Consider the following 23,666-nt stretch of genomic DNA (forward strand, 5'->3'; position numbering starts at 1 on the left):
GTGGGGCATTTTAACACCCACCCCCAGAAAGTCATATGTATATTTTTGCAGTTTACATCAAAGGAGGTTCAAGGGTTGTTTGTAGTTTAAGACTTTGCACTTGTTTTAACAGATTAACACACTAGCCCTCTAGAACAGATCCACGAGAGGGATCAAGAGCAAGAACAGCCAACGGGGATCTGCCATGGGCCAGCCCTCGTGACTTTGTCATTTAAGCCTGCAGGGATGGCCCAGCCCCGCTGACTTGCAAAGCTGGAAGGATTCCAGCTCCCTGGACACATGCTTTTAAAAAAAGAACTCAAAACACACCGTGACGCCAACACCACGATCCGCCTCTGACCTAATTCGAGTCACCTGATAATCGTGCACAGATGAGAAGATTGGGGTTTTTTCCAGCATTAGTAGACCCACTGAAAGTAGTAAACAAAACCATTTCAACGAGTCTACTCTGAGTAGGACTAACACTGGATAGACCCCGTAATTACCAATCGGTGCTTGCTTGTCTCCAGATTACACAATGTATTTCTCAGCACAACATACCCAGGTGAGTAAAAAGACGCCCATTTTAGGGTAAAATGTGCTGCTTTTGTTTCTCTGCAGCAGTCCCCAAATTGCGACACTCCCTTCCGTATAATGAAGATGCGACACTTCAGCCTGGCATCTGACAACTAAAGGCATTTTGTTTTAATGAATTTATACTGCTCTGTTCCACTTCGACTGGGTTTACTCATTTTATAGTTGCTAAAACATTTTCCTCGCCATTTTTCGTAACGGTATATTATTGTAATTTTGGGGACCTTATAGGAAAAGTTGACAGTGGTAGGAAATCTTACGGGGACCTATTTAAATACAAATCTCTGTATCATCATTAAATTTATACTGCCCAATCTGCAGTCCCAAGGCAGGGTCCAACAACTATTTAAAATTTAAAAAGTTAAAACAGATTAGTCATAGGAACAAGAGTGCGAGCCCTGAAAACAGACATCTCAGGTGTCAAAGCCCAGGGCAAAGAGGTGCATCTTCAGTATTCCCCAAAGGTTGTCTAGTGAAGGCACCAGGTGGACCTCTGTGGGAGGGAGGTCCACAACTGAGGGGCTGCCACCGAGAAGGCCCTGTCCTGGGCTGCCAGGGCTGCCACCACCCAAGCTTGAGGGGTATTGGAACTACTCAAATTAGACCCAGTGACCTGAATGGACATGCCTAGCGCTGGGCAGTTAATTTCCAATGGGTCTACTTTATGATTGATGTGGACGCAACCACGCCCTCCACAAACTGGTGGTGGTGTGTGTCTTTTAAAGGCAGTGACTGACCCGAGGCTACACGAGAGCTTCATAGAATTGTAGAGTTGGAAGGGACCTTGAGAGTCATCTAGTCCAGCCCTCTGTAATGCAGGAATCTCAACATGGCTGAGTGAGGATTTGAAACCTGGGCTCCCAGGCGCTAGCCCACTGCTCCAACCACTATACCACCCATTTTAACTTTAGCAAACTTGAAATGATAGTTGGGGCAGAGGACCATTAAGACATTCCACTTCCCATTAGAATCCTATTAACCATTGTCAGGATTGAGGTGGGCAAAAGAAATAGAGAAGGAAGGAGACAGGTACAACCAGCATCCCAAATCAGCCCTTATAGCATTAATTCATGTCATATTTTATTTCATTTTCCCACAAAGACTGTACAAAATCCATATAAAATCCTGGCATTGGAATGGGCTATGGTTTAGTATCCAAAAATAATTCCCCAAAGGGGATCCCACCAGCCTTATAACTTACATGGGGACGCTGAGAACACGCTGCGGAGGGGAGAGAGGGGGCTGGAATTATGTACAGCAGGAGCAGGAAAGGAGAAGAGGGCACCGATTCAGAGGGAGGGTCACATTATTTACAGGAATGGGGGCAGGTGGGAAATGCCACAAGATTTCCTGCATGTTTATATATATATATATTTATAGATATTTATATTTATATATATACACACACTATCTCACATATTAACAAGCTTTACATGATAACAAAAAAGGGAGCCTGTGGTGAATCAGGACGCAGTCTGTATTATCGTCGTCCCTGTTATTATTAATTTTTAAAGCACCAAAATGCATGAGCGTAACCTGCACGAGCCTCCACAGGGGCCGAATGTGCGGGAAGGTATCGGGGGGCGGGGATGAGTCAGGGAGGAGGAGCTACGCTGGTCACCGGCTGATGTCTCGGCTGGAGTCCCAGGCTTTGGGGCCAGGCTGCAGCTTCAGGGAGTCGAAGAAGGGGTGCTTCAGGGCCTCGGCCAGCGTCAGCCGCTTGGCCGGCTCGTATTCCAGCATGCCCTCAATGAGGTCGAAGAGCTGGTGGTGTTCTTCGGCCTCGGAGGCCAGGTACCTCTGTGGGGAGAAGGCGGCTGTCAGAACGCAAGGAAAGACCGGCTGCTGGAGGCAAACCTAGGGGGATGCTGTGTGCCGTTCTGGTAGCCTCACCACAAAAGGGATACAGTGGTACCTTGGGTTACATATGCTTCAGGTTACAGACTCCACTAACCCAGAAATAGTGCTTCAGGTTAAGAACTTTGCTTCAGGATGAGAACAGAAATCGTGCTCCGGTGGCGCAGCGGCAGCAGGAGGCCCCATTAGCTAAAGTGGTGCTTCAGGTTAAGAACAGTTTCAGGTTAAGTACGGACCTCCGGAACGAATTAAGTACTTAACCCGAGGTACCACTGTATTGTAGAGCTGGGATGCGGGTGGCACTGTGGGTTAAACCACAGAGCCTAGGACTTGCCGATCAGAAGGTTGGTGGTTCGGCCAGTAAAGTGAGATGAGCGCCGCAGCCCCAGGGTCGGCCACGACTGGACCTAATGGTCAGGGGTCCTTTTACCTTTACTTAGAGCTGGGAAAAGTTCCCCAAAGGGCAAGCAAAATGATCAAGGGGGTGCAGCAACCCCCTCATGAGGAAAGGCGATTCTTAGGTTTAGAGCAACGTTCGAAATTTGCCATGTGTATTTTGCACCTGGCTATCGGCCACATGCAACCAAGTGAAGATGCCCGGGCGCCAGGATGGCACCTGACGTCTCCACCATCTGGAGATGAATGCCAGGGGATCCTTGGATCTGGATTGTTTTCACACACTAACACCCCATCCTGCAGAATTCTATCCATTATACTTTATCTGCACAATCAGAACCAATTTCAGGAACCAAGAAGTTGTACTGAAAAACGTGACCTTTGAGCCGCCTGGCCCCCAAATGGCAACTGAGGCATTCCGTTTTGGAGACTTGTAACCCTGGGTTTAAGAAGCCATTTGGCACCTAGCTTATATATCTTTTAACATTGGTTTATAGAGTAATATGTGTGATATTTTAGTGTATTTTTGGTTTCTGTGGAAGCCGCCCAGAGTGGCTGGGGAAACCCAGCCAGATGGGCGGGGTACAAATAATAAATTATTATTATTATTATTATTATTATTATTATTATTATTATTATTATTAAAAGCGAGTAACAGGTGGCATGAGAGAGATGTATGTCCTGGAGAAAGTGGAGAGAGAAAGGACTCCCCCTGTCACTCAGAAACACTAAAACTTGGGGGCATCTAGGGAATACGAACGTTGGAAGATTCAGGACAGATAAAACACGGGACTTCTTCACGCAACGCGCAGCTGAACTATGCAACTTGCTCCCGCAGGGGGCAGTGACAGCCAACAGCTTGGATGGCTTTAAAAGAGGATTGGGTGAATTTGGGGAGCGTGAGGCTACCAATTGGCTATTCCATGGCTAGAGGGGAGTTGCTCTTGTGTTCAGGACCTGCTTGAGGGTTCCGCATTGGGGCACCTGGTCAGCCACTGTGAGGACAGGATGATGGACTAGATGGGCCACTGGCCTGATACAGCAGGCTCTCCTTATGTTCTTATGACTCATTATATATGACCGCTTTGTAGGTGAAAGCTGCTCTTTGCTCCTACTCAGAGTTTCCACTGGTGCCAGCCAACCCGCCTTGCCCAACCCTTCTCCCAGACCCTGTGACATCCCTCCAGATCTCCCTCACCCATCACAAAGCAGCCTTACCCTCAGCGGCTTGCAGTTCTCTCGAACATAGCGCCCAGCAGAGGTGTTCTCGTCCCAGTCCAGGCGGCCGTGGTAGAAGTATTTCTGCTTCCTGCAGTGAACGAGGAACGGCCAGGTGAGGGCCAGAGTACAAAAAGCCAGGTGAGTGGAGGGGTTAGGGAGCAGCCACCCACCCAACAATCCCAAAGGAAGTGTTTCAGTTTTTCCCATCCCATCTCACACATGAGCACCAAAAAGCCCCCACCTGGTCTTCCTGGTCATCCTCGATGGAAGGGGACCCAGGATTCGCTCCATCATTGCCAGATGCTCTCTGTTATCATGGGTCTGAAAGAAAAAGAGCTTGGGATTGAAAATGGTTTTGGGGGGAGGGCAATATGCCAAAATAACATTTCGTTTTGAAGTTGGTGTCAAAGCTCTATCAAGGCTTCAGGAAATTACGATCCCTCCTCCGGTGGCAGTCAGAAGGCAGATACAGTGGTACCCCTGGTTGCGAACAGGATCCGTTCTGGATCCCCGTTCGCAACCTGAAAGGAACGCAACCCGCGTCTGCGCACGTACGGGTTGTGATTCGCCGCTTCTGCGCATGACGTCATTTTGCGCACATGTGCGAGCGGCGAAACCCGGAAGTAACCCTTTCCAGTATTTTCGGGTCGCCACGGGACGCAACCTGAAAAGACATAACCTGAACTGAACATAACAAGAGTTATGACTATAACCGAAATACTTCTTACCACGTAATTTATTCAGTATTCACAGAGAGAGACAAAGGAATGCTGTCTTTACAATAATGGTGTTGCTCCAAGTAAAGTCCCACCCCATCAGTCCCTCCTAATATATATCACCCCTGCACCGGCTGGTCAGTGCTTTCTGCCTCTGAGATTTCTGCTCTGCTACTCACATAGCCCGTCTGGTTTTGGGAAAGTGAGGATCAGGAATGCTTTCAAGAGACATTGAGTCTGTTAAATGTCTCTCCCCCGATGCTTCTCCTTCCTGCTGCTCCCCCAATATATCCCAGCTTTCCCCCTCGTCAGCCTCTGAACCATACCTTTCGGCAAAACACTGTTCTAAATCTACACTGTCCTCCTCTTCCCAGGAAGCTGCAGAGAGGGGTGAGCGGCAGCAGCGGCTCCCACCATTCCTCCTCGGTCCAGCCCCTGACAGTTGGTTGCCAGTGTTGTAGTGAGGTCTTTGTGCTGGGGACGGAGTTTTGAGAACCGACGCTACAGGCAATTTGTGCTACAGACCTTGTGGGATGCTCACCTGGAACAAAGTGAAGCCCATGTAGTACTCGAAGATGATGCAGCCGATGCTCCAGACGTCACAGGGCTGGGTCCAACCGAGCTCTGTCATACCGAGAAAGAATTTCAGCAGGTTGCCCAGCCCCACCGCTGCCCCACCTCTCCTCACCAGCCCAGGCATGTGCAGATCTTCCTGCCCTGCCCACCTGCACAAACTCACTAGCAACCCCCAAATTGAGTGAGCGCCAAGACACTGACCCAGGATGACTTCCGGGGCCCGGTAGTGCCGCGTGGAAACGATGGTGCTGTGGTGCTCGTGGTCGAAGGTGGCGCTGCCGAAATCAACCACCCGGACGGCCGTGTTCTTGACGCTCCGCTCGTCTCGCTTCTTGTGGGGAGGGGGAGACAAGGGAAGAAAAGAAGGGGAAGGGGCAGTTAATGCAGGGTGGAGGGGGGCATCAGGCTCAGGGGCCATGTGCAGCCCCCCCAAGGCCTCTATATCTGGCTACACCCCTCTTCCCCAGGCCACATCCCTCAGCAGCTCTGCTTCACCTCCCACCCTGGCTTCTGAGCATTTTTTGCTTGGCTGGAATATGCCCTGGGACTCCCATAATGCCTCTTGCTTGGAAGATCAAGAAGGGGGGTTTGAATGTGGGTAGCAGTGTTTCCCAAACTTGGGTCTCCAGCTGTTTTTGGACTACAACTCCCATCATCCCCAGCTAGCAGGACCAATGGTCAGGGATGATGGGAATTGTAGTCCTTTCTAGGGAAGCTTTTAATGTTTAACAGACTACTGTATTTTAATACTTTGTTGGAAGCTGCCCAGAGTGGCTGGGAAAACCCAGCCAGATGGGCGGGGTATAAATTATAAATTTATTAATATCATCTTCATCATCATCATCATCATCATCATCCAGAAACAGTTGGAGACTCAAGTTTGGGAAACACTGAAACTAGCCTACTGTACATTGGGGAAACTTGGCGTTTGTTGCTCTGCCCACTTTTGCCTCTGGCCTCTGAAAGATTGCCCAAGAGGGAATGTGGCCCTCAGGCTGAAAAAGGTTCACCACGCCTTGATTGATGTCCCAGCCAAGTATGGGGAAAGGACGCAGCTTTACATGCAGACGATTCCTGGTTCATTCTCCGGCACCTCCAGGTAGGGTGGGTAGAGACTCCCTGCCTGAAACCCTGAAGAGGTGCTGCCAGTCAGTGTAGACAGTACTGAGCTAGATGGCCCAATGGTCATGATTTGGTGCCTAGCAGCTTCCTATATCCTGCCAAGCAGCCCTGCTCATCACTCTTTTCTCTCTGAAGCCAATGCTGCGCAGACTGCAAAGTGCAAAGGGAGTTTTGGCCACCTCCGCTCTGGCCTGTTTGTTGCAGTACGATATGGATTTATCCAACGCACAGACTCACCTTTTCCAGGTTGTAGGTCATCTCATAATCAGAGTTGACAAAGAGGATGTTTTCGGGCTTGAGGTCCGTATGCGTGAGCTTGTTTTCATGTAAAACTGGAGAGGGAGGGAGGAAATGTAACCAGGTCTGATTCTGACACGAGAGGTGGGTACAAGGCAGGATGTTAAAACTTGCAAAGGAAAAGCTGTACTCATTCATCCTGCACGGCTCTAAAAGTTCTCCACGTGAACCAGGCCACAGGTCAGCACCCCTCCCATCCAAGCCCTCTCCTTGGAAACCTTTTAAAGACAACATTTTCATCTTTCCAGGTTTAACGCATCCACTTTTAGAGGACACTTCCCTCCTGGCTACAGCTAAACATAACCAAGCTGCTTTCTACAAAGAGAGACTGCTGGAGAGTAATGTCTCATCAAAGGGCGCACAGAGGTGTTGTCTGGCTTTTCTGCCTGGGATTATTTTAACTGGAGATTTCAAAGTTTGTGCGTATACATTTTTCGTGCAAAGCAAGCTCAGCCTTCCACAGATCTATGGCAGAGGTGAGTGAGGAACTGAATACCAAATGTGGCCTCTGGTACCTCTCCACTGAGTCTCTGAGAGGCTCCTCAGACTACACCTCTCAGCAGCCCTGCTCTATCTCCTCCTGAAGTGCATTTGTGTGGCTGGAACGTGTCCTTGAACTGCAACCATCCCTCTGGCTTGCCAGGATGGAGGACAGAGTGGGGCAGGGGTGTCTGCAAAGATGCAAAAACCTCTCGACTTTGTGCAGGTGGCTACCTTCCGGGTACGCAAAATGTAAGAACCTGTTTCAGGTTCCAGAGTCCAGGAAGGGGGAAGACGCCATGCTCCGGGTCTGTCCCTGCAGCTCCCCTATGAGGCAAGTTTGTAGTTATACTACTGAATACCAGCTGCTGAAAAACGCAAGAGGGAACTGCATTTTTCTGCTTGGATCCTGCTTTCTAGGCATCTGGTGGCCACTGTGAGAACAGGATGCTGGACTAGACGGGCCATTGGACTGATCCTGCTGGGCTCTTGTGTACTTTTCTCCAGGCCATGCACTGTTTTACAAACTTCATGTCACCTCTTGTTCAGCTTTTCTCTAAACTACAAGAAGCTGCAACTCGAGCTGCAGCCTTTTTTTTTTTTTTTTACGGAAATGGTCTAAATAAACAAATGCATTAAACCGTCCAGATCCAGCAGGCCTGCGTCTTCCTGCAGCCTCTTGTCCCCACTTGCCTTCCCATCCCAGCCCGTTTCTCCTCTTGGCACTCACATTTGACAGCCAGGCACACTTGATAGGCCATGTGCCTTATCTGGTGGAGGGGGTAAGGCAGGTAATTGTTGTCCTTCAGGAAGTCAAAGGTGCTGAGTCCCAGCAGCTCGAAGGAAATGCACATGTGACCGTGATAGTCGAACCAATCGTACATCTGCACGCACAGGCTGGAGGACAGAGAAAGACACAGGCAGTTGAAGACTCCTCGCTGCAGTTGTTTTATCAGGCTACAGGAGGAGGAGAGTGATGGGACTCGCAAATATTTATTGCTTATTCTTTTACTGGCCACTCGGCTAGCTGTGGCTGAAACCTTGAGGGCCTCACACAAGGACTATCCCACGACTCGGGGTACAAAAATGTCTGGTAATTGGCCACTACTGAGAAAATAACTCAGAAGTTATAAAGGAGGGGGGATTTGCAATATGGTGGCCATTTACTCCATATACGAATGACACTGGTCTTGGAAGATAAAACTCTCCACAAAGCATCTTTGCATGTATTGCTATCCTGAAGAGGACGGCTTGAACTATATTTCTTCCTTGGGAATGACAGAGAGAGATAGAACAATTTTTGTGCTGTCTCCAGAACGTTACATGCCGGACATTTAGATAACTTGTACATATTTATAACAATCGTTCATGTTAATGTGCAACCTGATACCTGTTATGGGGGTGGAGGGGGTGTCATGCTATATAATTGCTATTATATATAACAATCCAACAAAGATTTTTCTTTTCAAAAATCCTCCCCCCTCAACTAGCTGCAGCCGTTTTATCGGGTTAAAGCAGGAGAGAGAAGGGACGGCGAGGCCTCTCCACTGCCTCCACTGAGAACAGCGATGCTCAGCTCCCCCCTTGGCTGTTGCAAACACCTCTGCTTACTAGGTGGGCCATAGGCTGGCTGCTACTTCTCTCAGTCTAACCTGCCTAATCCAATGGCCACCAGCTACCAAAGGTAAAGACATTTCTACACTGCCCTTGAGTTCCTTTACAGAAATATAAGTAATCTCCACTAGGTGGCACTGTAGGAGAAAGCCAGGACCTGGTCTAGGAAGGCAAACCAGGGGGGGAAAGGCTGGGCCGGAGTTCTTCTCCTTGACAAGAGATTTTGCAGAGGCTGCACACACCTATTTCCAGATGTGTTAGAGCTACTCACTTCTTGTTCTCCGGATCCTTCTCGTTAATTTTCTCCAGCACGTTGATCTCCAGCCGAGCTGCCTCTTTGTACTTTTCCACATTCTTGATTATTTTTAGAGCCACCCGTGTATTGCCCCTTGGGAGGAATGCAGGAGAAGTATCTCAGAATCAAGGTATTTGGGTGGAAGAAGGCGGGGAGAGATGCTTGAAATGCTATTCATCATCTCAACTTCTGACTTTAGAGAACCTGTGGAGCCCTCCAGAAGTGGTTACAACTGACCCCTGTACTAGTCAGACCATTAGAACATCTAGCTCAGTACTGTCTACACTGACCGGCACAGGCTCTCTGGGGTTTCAAGGAGGGGACATTTCCAGCCCTACCTGGAGATGCTTCACATTGAACCTGGGACTTCCTGTACACAAATCGGATGCTCTACAACTGACCTATGGCCAACTGAGCTACTGCTGTATCCTAGAGACACTCTAGGAATCTGCCTTCTACTGAGTCAGACCATTGGGTCCCTCTAGTTCAGTACAGGCTATGCTGACTTTCTTGATTTCATTTTTTTTTTTTTTTTAAATAATATTTATTGAAGTTTCCAAAATACAGAAAGAGAAGAAAAGAAATTATGAAGATACATTCAGAACCTTATTTTCAAACATCCACTTTCTGGGACTCCCCCCTTCCCCCACCCCTACCGTATTCCCCTTTCATATTGTTGTTTCCACAAGTTCTGTTTCTGATTTAAAGCACAATTTATATACCCCATTGTTCAAATTTAAATTTATACAAACCTTATGCAACACCCTTGATAAAAAAAAGCAAAAGATCTCTCCCCATAGCCCGCCCCCTTTTCTTTCCACAATGTCCCCCTTTTTTCCCATTAAAGTAAAAGCACACAGAATAAAAGTATAAAAAAATAAGAAATATATTAGAAAAAAGAAAACCAATTCAGAAAATAGTTGCAAGCCTTTGGATTCTAATTCTCCCTCCCCTTCCCCGGTTTAATTTCCCTTATCCTCCAATCTATGTTTCCAGCCTGGAAGTCTTAAGTCCATCAATCCCATTTTTCCCCCAACTCCTTGCAGAATTATTTCCCATTTTTAGGATTACTTTTTAAAAATTAATTCCTAAATCTTTAAAAATGTCAAATTATAAAATTCCCCCCATTGTTCTTTCAAGGTTATAGTCCAGCTTCCTCTTGTTCCGCTGCTAAAACTTTCTTATTCAGAAGTTTAGTAACTCTACATGGGTTGTTGTTATTCAGGAACAAAAACTTGCGTTCAGTCCCTTCCTTCTTCAGTAAAGTATTCTGTTGTCTCCTTTTAGTCTAAACACCCTGTAGACGAGATTCAGTTTCAGTTTTGCAGCTTTCCCAGGAGATAACCAGTTCTGTGAAATTCCGAAGTGTTGTATTTTTCCCGGCTTACGCCCATCTTTGTAATGTCCCGAAGCTCCTCTAGGGGGGTTGTTGTAACTTTGTTTCCAAAAATCCGATTGTTCTCCGTATTTTCGCCATTTTGTATTCAAGTCTTAACAAATTATATCAAGTTGTAACAAATTTGACCAGCAAGGTCCTTGTAATAAAATCCTCTTTAAAATTCCGACTTTGACAGCTACTTTGACAGCTGTCAAAATCACCGGCTCTTTTCACCAGGCTCACTCCTCAATCGCCCCGGTTCCCAGGGAGGGGGGTGCATTTTCCTTCTCCTTCAATTCTTCCTCCAGCACAATTCTTGTACTTTCCCATCATGGAATTCTTGATTTTAGCAAAGATACCGTTCTTTTTGGGCCTTGGCTTCCCAATCCTTGTTTTAAAATGTCTACAATAGGGAGGGGGACTGACTTCCTTTTTAGATCCCCCCCCGCTCGTCTCAAATCCAAAAAAATTTTTCTTCTTTTAAACCCGATTTCCAATTTACTCACGGGTTGTTGTTAAAAGTCCAAATTCTCAATGGAAGAAGTCAGCGCTCTCCGCCGGATGGCATGCGGCTTCGCTCGGCAGGGATGGCAGAGGACTCAAAGCACCACGCTTCTCCCCGGCACCCGATCCGTAGCCTTTAAAAAGGCTCCTTCACGAGTCGGGAGGGCGCTAGCGGTGCTAGCCGAGTCTCCAAGTCCACGGCCCCCGTGGCCGTGGTTTCTAAGGGTCCCCGCATCGCCGGTGCGGTAAAACCCAGCCCCTGCCGAGCCGGCTCCCTCCGGAGCTCGGAGGGAGTCCGCCATTCGGCGATGGCGCCAACCCGGAAGTCCTGACTTTCTTGATTTCAGACAGGAGTCTTTCCCCCAGCCCTACCTGGAGATGCTGGGGGTTGAGCCTGGGACCTCCGGTATGTAAAGCAGCTGCTCTAGCAGTGAGATAGGGCCCTTCTCCACAACCCTTGAGTCACCCCTTTTTTCTAAGCTGGAGGATGCCCGGGTGCTTTTGCTGTTCTTCACAGAAAAGCAGTTCCAGCCCACAATGCAAGATTCAGCCCCATAAGCCTTTGAGCAGAACACATTTGCTATGTTTGCTGCAAGTGGCCAGCACAGCTGCCGCTCAGACAAGAATCCCAAATGCTGCTTCCTTCTGCCACCGGCTCACTCACCTGCGGTGATCCACACACTGTACCACCCGGCCAAAAGTGCCCTCTCCGAGGGTGCTAATAATCTCGTCTGAGAAAGGAGAGACAGAGAAAGAGAAAGAGAGAAAGAGAATGTAAGAGAACAAGCAGTGTCTGGTCACAGCGCATAACACACCATCACAAAGGCTGCCTTTGCCAGCTCAAAGAGCCAAGACAGGGAGGCCCCTGCAAACTAATTCAATCCCTGACACTTTGGGTAACAATATGAAAAGATAACAGAGAATGGAGTTGGGAAGGGAGACTCTTTAAAGAAAAGGAAACAGAAGAAGGGCTGGGCTTTTTTTTTTCCCTTAAAAAAAATAACAACAACAACAATTAATACTGCGAAGAAAAATAAAAAAGGAACAGGGCGGGAAGGGGAAGCTAAGAGAGCAACTGCGCGACTGCAACGGGAGCTTAACTAGAGACTAGATTATGTTACGATTTGGCTGTACATCTTTCTTGAAGCCAGTCGCCGATGCGATAGACGAGGTGGCCTTCGTCGTCGTCTTCCACGCTCTTGGCTCTCCGGCCGCTTTGCTGACTCCGCTGCGGGGGGGTCCCCAAAAACGCAGGCACAGGCGGAGGAGGGGAGGGTTTTCGTGTTTTCATTCATTCATTCACCCGGCCAATTCGGGGCGTTTCCAAACCAGCGCAGGGGCAAGCCAGCCAGCCAAGCGTCACCCATGGAAATGGCAGGTAGGCCCGTTGGCAGATTTGAGGAAGGAAGGAGGGACGATTCCCAGGCCAATTCATACGGCGCAGAGGCGCATATATATATAAACGATAAGGGATATTGCAAGGGAAAAAAAAGTCAAGATAACACACACACTCGCTTAGGAAATCTCTCTTTTAAAAAAATAAAAATAAAATGTATAATCAAAGAAGTAGTAGTAAAATATATAAATATATATATATATATATGGAGAAAGTCTTCCACAAAACAGACCCACCCAAGGCAGTAAAAAAGGACAGGGCAGAGAGAAAAGTTGGGTCCTCGCATGATACATGCTGGAAGAGCACACAGACAGTGGCTCACCAGCCAGAAGCTCAGCAACCACAGGAAAGGGATAGGGCTTGCTTGAAGCAGACCCCACCAGACGATCAGTGGCAAGGGGTGGGAATCCTACATGGTCAACCTCATCCTTTCCAGCCTCCTAGACTTGCTTACCCCCAACATGCAGAGAAGGGAAGGAACTGGACTTTGATGGCTGAGCACATGCTCTGTAGACTGAAGGCCCGGGGTTAAGTCCCTGGCAACTCCAGGCAGCTGGTGATGGGCAAGACCTTTCTCTGTCCGAGGTCAAGGAGAAGCACTGACAGTCAGAATCTACTGGGCTAGATGGGCAAAAGGCCTGAACTGGTCTAAGGAAGATCCCCCATGTTCCCAGAAGCTATAACCTCAGGGCGCATTTTCCCCAGTTACCACGAGGAGAGAAATTAGGTTGAAGCACACAGCTGCCCGTAAGGTGGAACTTTGGCTGAGCTCTATCCACTAACCAAAAAAGCTGGGTCAGTTATGTACCTACGCCGTGTACCAGAACATTTCCTGGTTCAAGGCTCCCAAAAGTCCAGAGGACTCATGAGTGGAAGAGACTGACTGTTGTTTCTCTGCACCATTTGGCGCTCTGGCCATGCCTCCCTCTGAACAGCCTCTGCTTTCAGGGGAGAAGATAATTTTGCAGCATGTTTGCACAGTGTGTGATGGGGTGATTTCAATTCCTTCCGAGACATAGAGGCGAGAGCTCTTGTACGAAGCTGCCTGCTGCATCTCTGGACTAAGTCACTGCTCTGGCCTTCCAGTCGAGAGGTGTGACCAGGACAAGCAGGAAACACACGACAGGAAACAAAGGAGTTGTTGGTTCATACTCTTACAGAACCCCAAATCCACCTTTTTTTAGGTACAAGAAGGAATTGTGTCCTCAATTGTTGACACCCTCATTTGTTAGTTCGGGGAAAGGTATGTGTGTCAGCTATCAGAAGTTGGGGACACACCAATTCTACATTAAAGCCCATGCCTGACCTGGGAAGCAACAGAGAACTTATTGACCCCCAGAAGTTGCTGGGCAACAGCTCCCATAATCACTGGTCATGCTGTAGTCCAGCAGTATCAGGAAAGCCACAGATTCCCCATGAGAACTGTTAAAAAGCTGGCAGGCACCCACTGTTCTGGGAGTATCCAAGAGGTCTACCTGTTTTCTTCCTATAACACAGAGCTTGCTCACTTTAAAAACCTCTTCAAACTCTATCAAGCAAGCTGGTCTTGGGCAAAATGAACCAGCTGTTTCACTCAGTATTCAGTAGCTTCATATGCAGAGAATTCAACAAACTACATCCTTTGCAAGCGAAAAAGGTCCCCTGCTCAGTTGCTGGCATCTCCTTGTAAGGCTGGGAAAGGTCCTCTGCCCCAAATAAACTTTAGAGAGATACTGCCGGTCAGGCTATGTAAAGACTGGGCTAAATAGATGGAATACAAAGTTGGTTTTCTATTTCATACTCTCACAGGTTGCCAGTCTGGCATCCCTGTTGGGCTTACAACAGGGTGGGGAGAAAGACATATAGCTCAGGGGCACAGCATCTGCTTTGCTGATGCTCCATCTTTAGGTAGGACAGGGAGAGACCCCCTGTCTGAAATCCAGGAGAGCCTCTGTCAGTCAGTGTAGGGAATACTGAGCTAGATGGACCATGGTCCTGAAATTTAGACTATGGAGCCAGCAGGGTGCCAGAGGCCTCTACTCCCTACATGCATGTGGAGGTGAAGACAGCCACCTGGGAGCAAACAAGCTGAGGAGGCCCACTGCAAGGGATAGGCTGAAATCATTTACACACACCCGTGGCGAGGCTGTCGTCACAAGAAGTCAAACTGTGAATCTTCTTTTTAGCACAAAATCACAGGCCTTGCCTGTGCGTCTAGAGAAGTCTGAAAACTCTCAGATCGGGACGCATTAGTCCACCCTCGACACTGGCTGGCCTGAGCCCTCTGAGAGCACCTCAGGTGACCTTAAAAGGGGATGCAGGCAAATTCATGAGGTGGGGAAAGGACATCAATGGCTGGTCGTCATGATGGCTATGAGCTACCTCTGAGATCGGGGCAGCCTGCCCCCTAGAGAACAGTAGCCGGGGAGAGGACTATTACCATCATGCTCCGATTGATGGCATCACAGGAGGACCAACTTGGCCACTGGGGAGAAGGGACTCTTCTTACGTCCCTAATGCAGCAGCATTTGCAGTCCATCGTAAGAGCACAATCAGAGCCCTTCCAGATCAGGCTAATGGTCCATCCAGTCCAGCACCCTGAGCCTGAGCAAAACAGCGCTCTCCCTCTTGTGAATGGTATTCGGAAGCAATACTGCCTTCAAATGTGGAGGCAGAGCATAGCCATTATAGCTAGTAACCATCCTTACCAAAAGACAAGGGCGGGAGCAATCTAGGACTCTCAACAGAGCAGGACAGGCCTCCAAGCAGAGTGGACATTTCTGGAACGGAAGGGGGCTCGGGACTAACACCAGGGCCTCGAAAGCATCCACTGCACAGTTGTGTTTCTCACGGAAGAACTCTGGCTGCCTCTGGAGGCTTGGAGGCCGTGACAACTACTCACCGATGAGGAGCGGCTGAAGGAGCGGCTGCGGCGGCGTCTCCGCCGTCGCTTCCGGCGGCTGCTTTTGCAACTGCGGTAGCTGCCGTCCCGGGAACGCTGATACTCGTAGGAGTGGTGGTAGTCAGGCTCGTAGTAGGCGTCGCCCCGCTCGCGGCTGTACCCGTCTCGCCGATAGCCGTCGCAGTAGCGCCGGTCGTAGGCGCGCCGATCGGAGGAGTGGTCATCGTAGCTGGGAGAAGGGCAGCGGGGAGAAACATGGCACAGTTCAGCCAGCGTCCAGGAGCAGAGGCAAAGGGTGTTGGGCAAGGCTGGTTCACAGTGCCCCCTGGGCCAGGCTTGCCCCCCCCGACCTGCTTGCGCCTGTTGCCTGCCCAGCCCCCCTGGACCCAAGCGCTGTGACATGTAAGAGCTGCGGCGTGCGAAGTTGTTGCATCTCAGTGACAAGCGATACCCCTCGCATTTAATTAACAGTTGTCCCCAGCCCCGGTTTGCAATCGTCCTTTGCGCTGTGCACGTATCTGTTCTCAGCCACTGTTCTCACTCTTCTCAGCCACTCATTGTGCACCAAACAGTTTTTATGAAAGTGTCAGAGAAGGCCCTCTTTATGCAAGAACACAAGAAGAGCCCTGCTGGATCAGGCCAATGGCCTATCTAGTCCAGCATCCTGTTCTCACTGGGGTCAACTAGATGCCCCAATAGGAAGCCTGCAAGCAGGACCTCAGGGCAGCAGCAGCTCCATCCATGTGTGGTTCCCAGTTCCTGGTATTGAGGGGCCTGCTGCCTCTGACAGTAGAGGTAGGGCAAAGCCATTGTGCCATTAGCCACTGATAGCCTCACCCTCCAGGAATTGTTCTAATCCTCCTTTAAAAGCATCCAAGCTGTCAACGTTTCCCTTTTTTAAGGGAAATTTCCTTATTCTGAATAGGATTCCTCGCAAGAAAAGGGAAAAGTTGACAGCTATGCATATAAAACAAACAAAATAGGCCTCATCAGGGAGCATACCATGTTTCTTTCCCCCCAGGTGTACATCTCAAAAACGTGGAAGAATGGGCAGTGCAAACACACACACGCACCATATAGACAGAAGCCTCAGGGACCTTCAGCCTTCCCTGAACTGATGCCTTCCAGACTCCAACTCCCATCAGCCCCAGCCAATGGTCAGGGATGATGGGAGCTGGAGTCTAACGTCATCTAGAACAGCAGATCCCAGTGTTTTTGGCATGGTGACCTGCAAGTCCAAAGCATCTTGGAATGGTGACCAACCAATTTATTGCCACAATTGACAACACAGCATCGTAAGTTGCCAACGAAATAAAAAAGACCACTTAAAGGATTACAAGCAATAAAGATTTGGGGTTTGCTTATAAAACTTGCAACAACCTAACAGGAGGCTTGTTTCTAAGACCAAGGTGTAACTTTCAAGCTCCCTTGCTATTTTTACTATAGGATGCTATTAAGGTAACCCTGTTAAAGTTAACAGTAGTACTGAAATGTTGCTTTTTGTATGTTGTTATATTTGCTATTGTTTTATTGTGTTCTTATGAAATTGCTTTTGCACTATTTGATTTTGAAATGCGTTTGTTCCTGTCTTCTTTGTTTTAAGCCGCTTGGAGCATGATTATTTTGGTGCATAAAAGCGGCATACAAATACAATTACGAATGACTTTGCAGAGGCTTTGCAACCCACTTCGTTTGAATCTAGAGGGCTGATCTAGAGGGCACCAGGCTGGGGAAGGTTGGGCCATTCACCCCAGAGCCACTCTGGTTCTGTTCCAGGTGCCACAGCCAGTGCTGGCTCTTGGTACCTTCTGCTCATGTGCTCACCTGCGGGAACGGACATGATAGCTGTCTTCCCTGCGGTGGCGCCGCTCGCTGCTGCTCGACCGCGAGCGACTCCGCCTCCTCTTGTGCTTGCGGCTTCTGTAACGCTCGTGGAAGCTGCCCCGGCTGCTGCGTTCTGAAGAGCGGAACCTTCTGGAATGAGGCATCTGCAAGGAAAAGAGGGAAGGGTTAAATGGGGCTACCCAAACTGGCCACCAGGTGAGCAGCAATTAAAACTTTAATGGGGGAGAGGAGCCTGTTTTGAATTGCAAAAAAATGAAACAAAGGGTTTTCCCCAGCAGTCAACAGAATAGTGTTTTGACACAAACTAATCTATACAAAGTTTTCATTAATTAAAAAAGCCCTGCCATTATGCTGTTACATCCAATCAAGAGCCATTTACAAGAGCTATTTAAAAGACCATACAGAGTTTCCAAATTGCTCTTAAAATAGCTCTTCCTATCCCCCAGGGATGGAGGAGCCTGTATCTTTCCAGATCTTGCAGGGCTACAGTTGCCTCCATTCCTGACCAGTGCCTCAGAACATGCACTTGCCCACGCCTTTGCTTTGAATTCACAGCAATTGTAATCTGGGGAGGAAATTCCAACTGCCACACTGGGGCTTACACCTAAATAAAAGATGTCATGGAATGCACCATTGTGGGTGGGGAGCTTTCGTTACTGCTCTTGTTAAAACAGCTGAGAATCAGGAATCCTTGCCAATCTATCACAAATCCCCTCCCCCAGTCTTTCTGCCCACCTCTACGCCATGAGGTCCTTGTGTTCATTGATACACAGGAAGCTGTGCAAGTTTCTCTTCCATGACCTTGCCTAATTCTCTTTTAAACTTGAAGCCATCCAAGTAGGCGGCCCTCAGTACCTGCTCAGGTGGGAGCACATTCCAGAGTTTAAGCATGCCAAGAAGAGCTTGAGATTCATAAATCTATGCAACCCACCACCTTTCCACACACTCAAAGCAGCATGTGAAAGAGATAAAAACTACAAAGAAAACCATTTTAGAAACCCTGCAGGAAAAGAAAAGAAAAACGGCACGAACAACAAACAAACTCAAAGCTGAGCTGGAGACAAAGAACAAGGACGCACACAAAACTGCAGCTCCATTTTCAGTTTAGACTAATAATTTACAAAGCAAACTTTAAAAAAACAAGGAACTGTAAAAGGAGCAGAATAAGACAGCTAGGACACACATAGGCAGCAGGATTCATTACAGACTTAAAAAACAACAACCCAGTAGGATAAAAATAATTCAATATACAAATAGTCCAGAATTATTTATCTACATCCATTTCTTAGTCTGTATCCAAATCAGTTTCTTAGGTCACATCCACACCACACCTTTTTTTACAGCACCTAGAACACATTTATTAGGCGCCTTGCCAACAAATGATGACATGTAACAATATTATTTATATTCGTTAGTCACTTTCCTCACAAAAGTGATCTAAAGCGACCTTCATTAAAACAAATTGGGTAAAAGCCTTAAAACCACATCTTGGAAAGATGGGTCTCACAGACTGTGGCGGAGCTTCCTTCCCCCCGCACTCCTCTTCCTCCACCAGTGTTCACAGATCCTGCCCCACTCAAAGAGGCCAGAAATGGCCGAAACCCTTCAAATTAAGGGCCAAAAGCGCAGGTGATGAGGAGAGTCTTTGCCTAGCAACTAGAAATAAAGATGGTGCCAGGTGAGCCTTCCCGGGAAGAGCATTCCACAAGCAGGGGCCACCTCTGAAAAGACAATGCTCTCTTGTCAGCCTCTGGACCACCCATGGGGGGGGGCACACACTGTTAACAAAGCTGCTGTTAATTTATCATTCATATTAATGAAACTAATTTAAAAAAAAGAACCCGTCCCTTGAAAATCTGTCCTTCCTATCCACCATCAGTGACGCTGCTACATATATTATGAATTACAGGATTGAATAATATAAGCATCGTTATTAAACAACAGCAACACTTGCACTGAAAAACTACTCTCGTCACCCACCTCAGATACAATTATGGTGTCGAAAATACTGCAAATACACTATTAACAATGCTACTGTTGTTAAGTCATTACTACTATTACTACTACTGATATACTACTAATAAATAATGCTAGCAGGAGCCAGCCTCTTACCCTGCTGTCAGTGTAACACATTTCACACACAATTGTGCTGCATCTATTACAGACGCATTACTCAACAATGTCATTACTTTTCATATTCAATGACAAAATCATGCTAATGAAAAGAAAGTCAGTCTCCTCCACTGAAAAGCTACAGTAGTCACCCTACAATGCTGGTGTTGGGTATATAAAGGGCATGATGTTGTTAATAACTTTAACAATTTTATTATTTATTCCCCCACCCAAATCTGGCTGGGTTTCCCCAGCCACTCTGGGCAGCTTCCAGCAAAATATAAAAATACAATAAAACATCAAGCATTAAAAAACTTCCTGATTCAGGGCTGCTTTCAAATGCCTTTATCTCATGGTGAGTACCGGAACCTTTCCCCCCGTAAAAAATAAAAGCACTGCTGTTAACAATGGTAATGTGCCAGTGTGGCACATAATAGTTCAAGTGGTGAGCTAGAACTCTAGCGAGACCTGGGTCCAATTCCCTGCTCAGCTGTGAGTGATCCTGGGCTAGCTGCTGTCTCTTAGCCTAACCTACCTCAGAGTGTTCTTGTGAAGATAAAAATGGGGAGGGGGAGACCCATGTATGCCACCTTGAGCTCCTTGGAGGTATGGTGGGATATACATGTAATAAAGAAATAACAGTGGCATTGCCATTATTGCAATGAAAAGCCACTCCAAAGGAGCTGCTCTTGTCACCCATCTCCCCTGGAGTGATGGAATTTTATCAAACCAAGTCCTGCTCAGAGTAAACCCACAGAAGTCAACAGATTTTAAGTTGGCCTCTCTCTCTCTCTGAATGTATATGAAAACCACTCTTGGTAACAAGCAACTAATAAATAAAACGTTTGATTTTATGATAAATTTGCTTGTTGTCCTGTTTTCGGTGGATAGGCACCACATAGAAATGCATTTAATTAAGTGGTATACAAATGTTTCAAATATTATTTTTATTATTGGTATTGCCTGTCTTTCACCTGCAGGTCCCAGGACAGGGTTACAACAATTTAAAATAATTTGCAGGTTTCTCACAGGAACGTGAAAATCTGATTGCTCACTGTTAAGAACAGGATGCTGGATTAGACAGGCCCTTTCTTAGGCTCTTCTGTTTAAAATTCAGTATTTAAAATAGTCAAAAGAGGGCGAGTCCTAACAGACACAGTTCCTGATTCCAGCAGGTCTACACAACTTCGCTGTACTTTTTTCAGCACCTGCCAAAAACATTTTCTTGCTTAGGCAAGCATATCCAGAGACACAGAATGATGACATGCATTTTAATCTGGTTCTGGTTTTTTATGTTTTGAATAGCTGAGGTTTCTTTACTGATAAGTTCACTGCTTTCCTCTTTTTGTAAACCCTTTTGAGGTTTATTTGGTTTTTACAATCAAGCTGCAGATAATAAATTATATGAAACAAATAACACCCCGAAGTTGGGCTCTTAGCCCAACACAATCCACACATCCTGGTGTTGCCTGCATTAGGACTGTGCTGTAAACAATGCCTAAGTGTGGTTGTGCTTGCTGTTAATCACCACCCCTACAACAACAATGGGTGATGATGTACTGCTAGGGAAGGTGATTAATGGTGGGAGAGAGAGAGAGAGAGAGAGAGAGAGAGAGAGAGCGCGAGAGCACAAGCCATCAATAACACCTTCAGCTCCTTGAAGAAAAGCTGTAATACAAATGCGATAAACGACAACAAGAGCAAAGAAAGAGAGAGCTAAGTGAAGAGCTGCCCCTCCTCACTCACTACAACTACAACTGCAGCAGCAGCAGCAGCAGGACAATTTCACGGAATAACAGACTTGCAGAGTTGGAAGGGACCACGGGGGTCATCTAGACCCCCCCGCAACCTTCTGCCCAACCGACCCTGGCATTAAAGAGCCTTATGCTCTACCAACTGAGCTATTCGCTGCTTTCCAGTCTTTTCCCCCAGCCACTCCGAGGGGTGCCTGTGTTTACAATCGAGCGGCCTATACAGGAAAATAAACAAGGCTGCCACTAGGGCTCTCTCAGAGGCCCACCCTGCTGGGGTCGCCTGGTTGTTCCCAAGGCCTAAGTGTGGTTGTGGGGGCGACTGTTCACGACCTCCATTACTGTGATGTAATCAACTGAAGGGTAATTAATGAGAGGTGATTAATAATAATAATAGTAATAATAATAACAATGTAATAACTGTTCACGAAATAACTGTACATAATAATGTAATAACTGTTCACGACCCCCCATTATTGTGATGTAATTAACTGAGAGGTAATTAATGAGAGGTGATTAATAAGAATAAAAGGCGACCGAGGGAAGAGGTGCCCCAGGTCACTCCCCTCCCGCAGCACCCCCTGGGCCTGGTCTGCCCCTCATGAGCCCCCCCCCGTCCTGCCCCATAGATGCCCCGCACAGCGGGGGGAGGGGCGGAGGGCGAACTCCCCTCGCCCCCCCCCCGTCCATAATAGCCCCCCCCCGCACTTTCCCGCACCCTCTTGGCCGCCAGCCCGGTGCGCTTGTCCCACAAGAAGTCCGTCTTGGCGGCGGCGGCGGCGGCTCCTCGTCTCCCCACTTCCCCGAACTGAGGGACGAAGCCAGCTGCTCCGAGCGAACGGGCGAGTGGCGGCGCGCATGCGTCGCCGTCGCCGTTGCGCTCGCGATCGACGCGCGCCCAGCATACGCACATACGCACGCCACGTACGGCACGTATGGGGAGGGAGGGAGGAAAGGCGGCGTAAGAACGCGCCGCGTGCTGGCGTCGCCGGACGCGCGGTGGGTTGGGCGAGGCGTAATGGAGCCGCAGAGATAGGAATGAGGAAGAGGCGCGCGCCCACCTGGAAAGAAGGGTAATGTTGTTTGCCTTGCGAGTTGCGGGACTACAACTCCCGTCATGCCCTCCTCGACCTTTTGGGCGTTGCTGGCTGCTGGGGTTGCTGGGAGTTGCAGTTCAGCAACGGCTGGAAGGCCAGGCAGGTTCCTCCAGCCCTGCTTTTTTAAAAAAAAATAATTATTGGTTTTCACATTATAAACAAACAAACACATAACAAACATAAATCATAGCCTTATTGAAAACAAACATAAATCATAGCCTTGTTGAAAATTACACTTATTAACATTGTTACGTGACTTCCTCGCTTCCCCTTGGTTGGATTTCATTGCATATCCTTTTAACGGTTTTCCAAATCACAGTTCTTATAAAATTTAACTTAAACATTAACATCCTTAGATCTTCACATTATGAAATTAAACATATTAATTCGACACTTAACATAGATAATATCCTAAGCCAATTAAGTGTCTGCAAGCTATTTTCAGTTAATTTAACTTAACATATTTAACTAAATAAACATTAAATTTAATCCACTCTTCCTGATACTCCTCCTCCTTCTGGTCGCGGACTCTTCGAAAAATCCATCATCTTCACCTGCCATTCTTCCAGCCCTGCTTTAGAGGCTTGTCTATCCCCAGCAAAGCGTATTGCATGTAAGCATAGTGCCTTGTATGCATGGAGGAGCCAGCCTTTGCTTGAACTGTGTTTGAGCACAACCTCTGTTTTTATTACTACTTCTGTGCTGTTTTTACATCTTTCTGTTTTTTAAAAAAATATTGTTTCAATTCTGTTACAGTGCAATTACTTTTTGACTATTCTCTTTTGTAGGTTTTCAGCTTTTTGTGGTTTCTGGCATGCGTGTTGTAAGTTTTGTAAGCTGCCTCGAGTCCTGGATATAAATGAGGATGATGATGCTCGGATCTCCATCAGCCCCAAGGGACATGGCCGGTGATTAGTAATGGCGTGAACTGGAGCCTTGCAGCATAGGGTTCCTTCCATCCCCTGCCTTAAAGACTAGTAAACGTGTGTGTTATGTACTGAGTTGAATAGGATCCAAACTGCAGCAATCTGATTGGTCCTAGAACAATAGGATCCAAAAGGCAGCAGTCTGATTGGTCCTAGAACAATGCAGCAGTATGATTGGTTGGCAGGAACCACCCAATCATGCTCCAGATAGAAGTGAATCCACAACCTGATTGGCTTACAGTAGAATTCCGGAATCAGCCAATCATGTGCAGCCCATTGTGTAAATAATGTATATAAAGCAGATGCTTTGAGGGGACTTTCATTCATTCCTCCTCACCACTATGAGCTGAATAAAGAGCATGAAATCACTTTGCGACTCTGAGTATATTTCAGTGTGTAACAGAATTACAATTTCCAGCAACTCTTAATAAACTACAGTACCCAGAATTCTTTAAAGGATGGAAAATGTGCTTCAGGTGTGCTCTTTTGAACTCAAGCTTTGTTCGGGGTGGGGAGAAGGGGAGCCATTGACATCCATAGAAAATTATGCACTACGTAATTCAGAATTCGGTGGTGTGTGTCCCCACTACATTTTTCCTAATTCTAGAAATACACGAGAGACGCATGCG

The 23,666-nt window shown here is 47.5% G+C and overlaps 1 protein-coding gene across 5 annotated transcripts; it reads right to left on the reverse strand.

The window, feature by feature from the left end:
• Positions 1-1,628: 1,628 nt before the first annotated feature.
• On the reverse strand, positions 1,629-22,180 carry CLK2 (CDC like kinase 2). Of its 5 annotated transcripts, none has more exons than XM_083591297.1 (13): positions 22,076-22,180; positions 17,131-17,294; positions 15,307-15,535; positions 12,164-12,257; positions 11,694-11,760; positions 9,124-9,240; positions 7,969-8,135; positions 6,699-6,793; positions 5,541-5,670; positions 5,305-5,387; positions 4,289-4,368; positions 4,045-4,135; positions 1,629-2,373 (listed from the first exon to the last, which is right to left on the reverse strand). In XM_083591297.1, the coding sequence occupies exons 2-13, from the start codon at positions 17,292-17,294 to the stop codon at positions 2,191-2,193; spliced, it is 1,500 nt and encodes a 499-aa protein (XP_083447423.1). In that variant the 5' UTR covers positions 22,076-22,180; the 3' UTR covers positions 1,629-2,190. The 5 variants fall into 5 exon arrangements, with proteins under 5 accessions (XP_083447423.1, XP_083447425.1, XP_083447424.1 ...); XM_083591299.1 differs by lacking the exon at positions 22,076-22,180 and adding an exon at positions 21,733-21,894; XM_083591298.1 differs by lacking the exon at positions 22,076-22,180 and adding an exon at positions 21,733-21,884 and having other exon boundaries at positions 5,541-5,667.
• Positions 22,181-23,666: the final 1,486 nt, after the last annotated feature.

The sequence above is a fragment of the Podarcis filfolensis genome (genome assembly GCF_964270895.1).
Source record: "Podarcis filfolensis genome assembly, chromosome: 16".
Taxonomy (NCBI): domain Eukaryota; kingdom Metazoa; phylum Chordata; class Lepidosauria; order Squamata; family Lacertidae; genus Podarcis; species Podarcis filfolensis.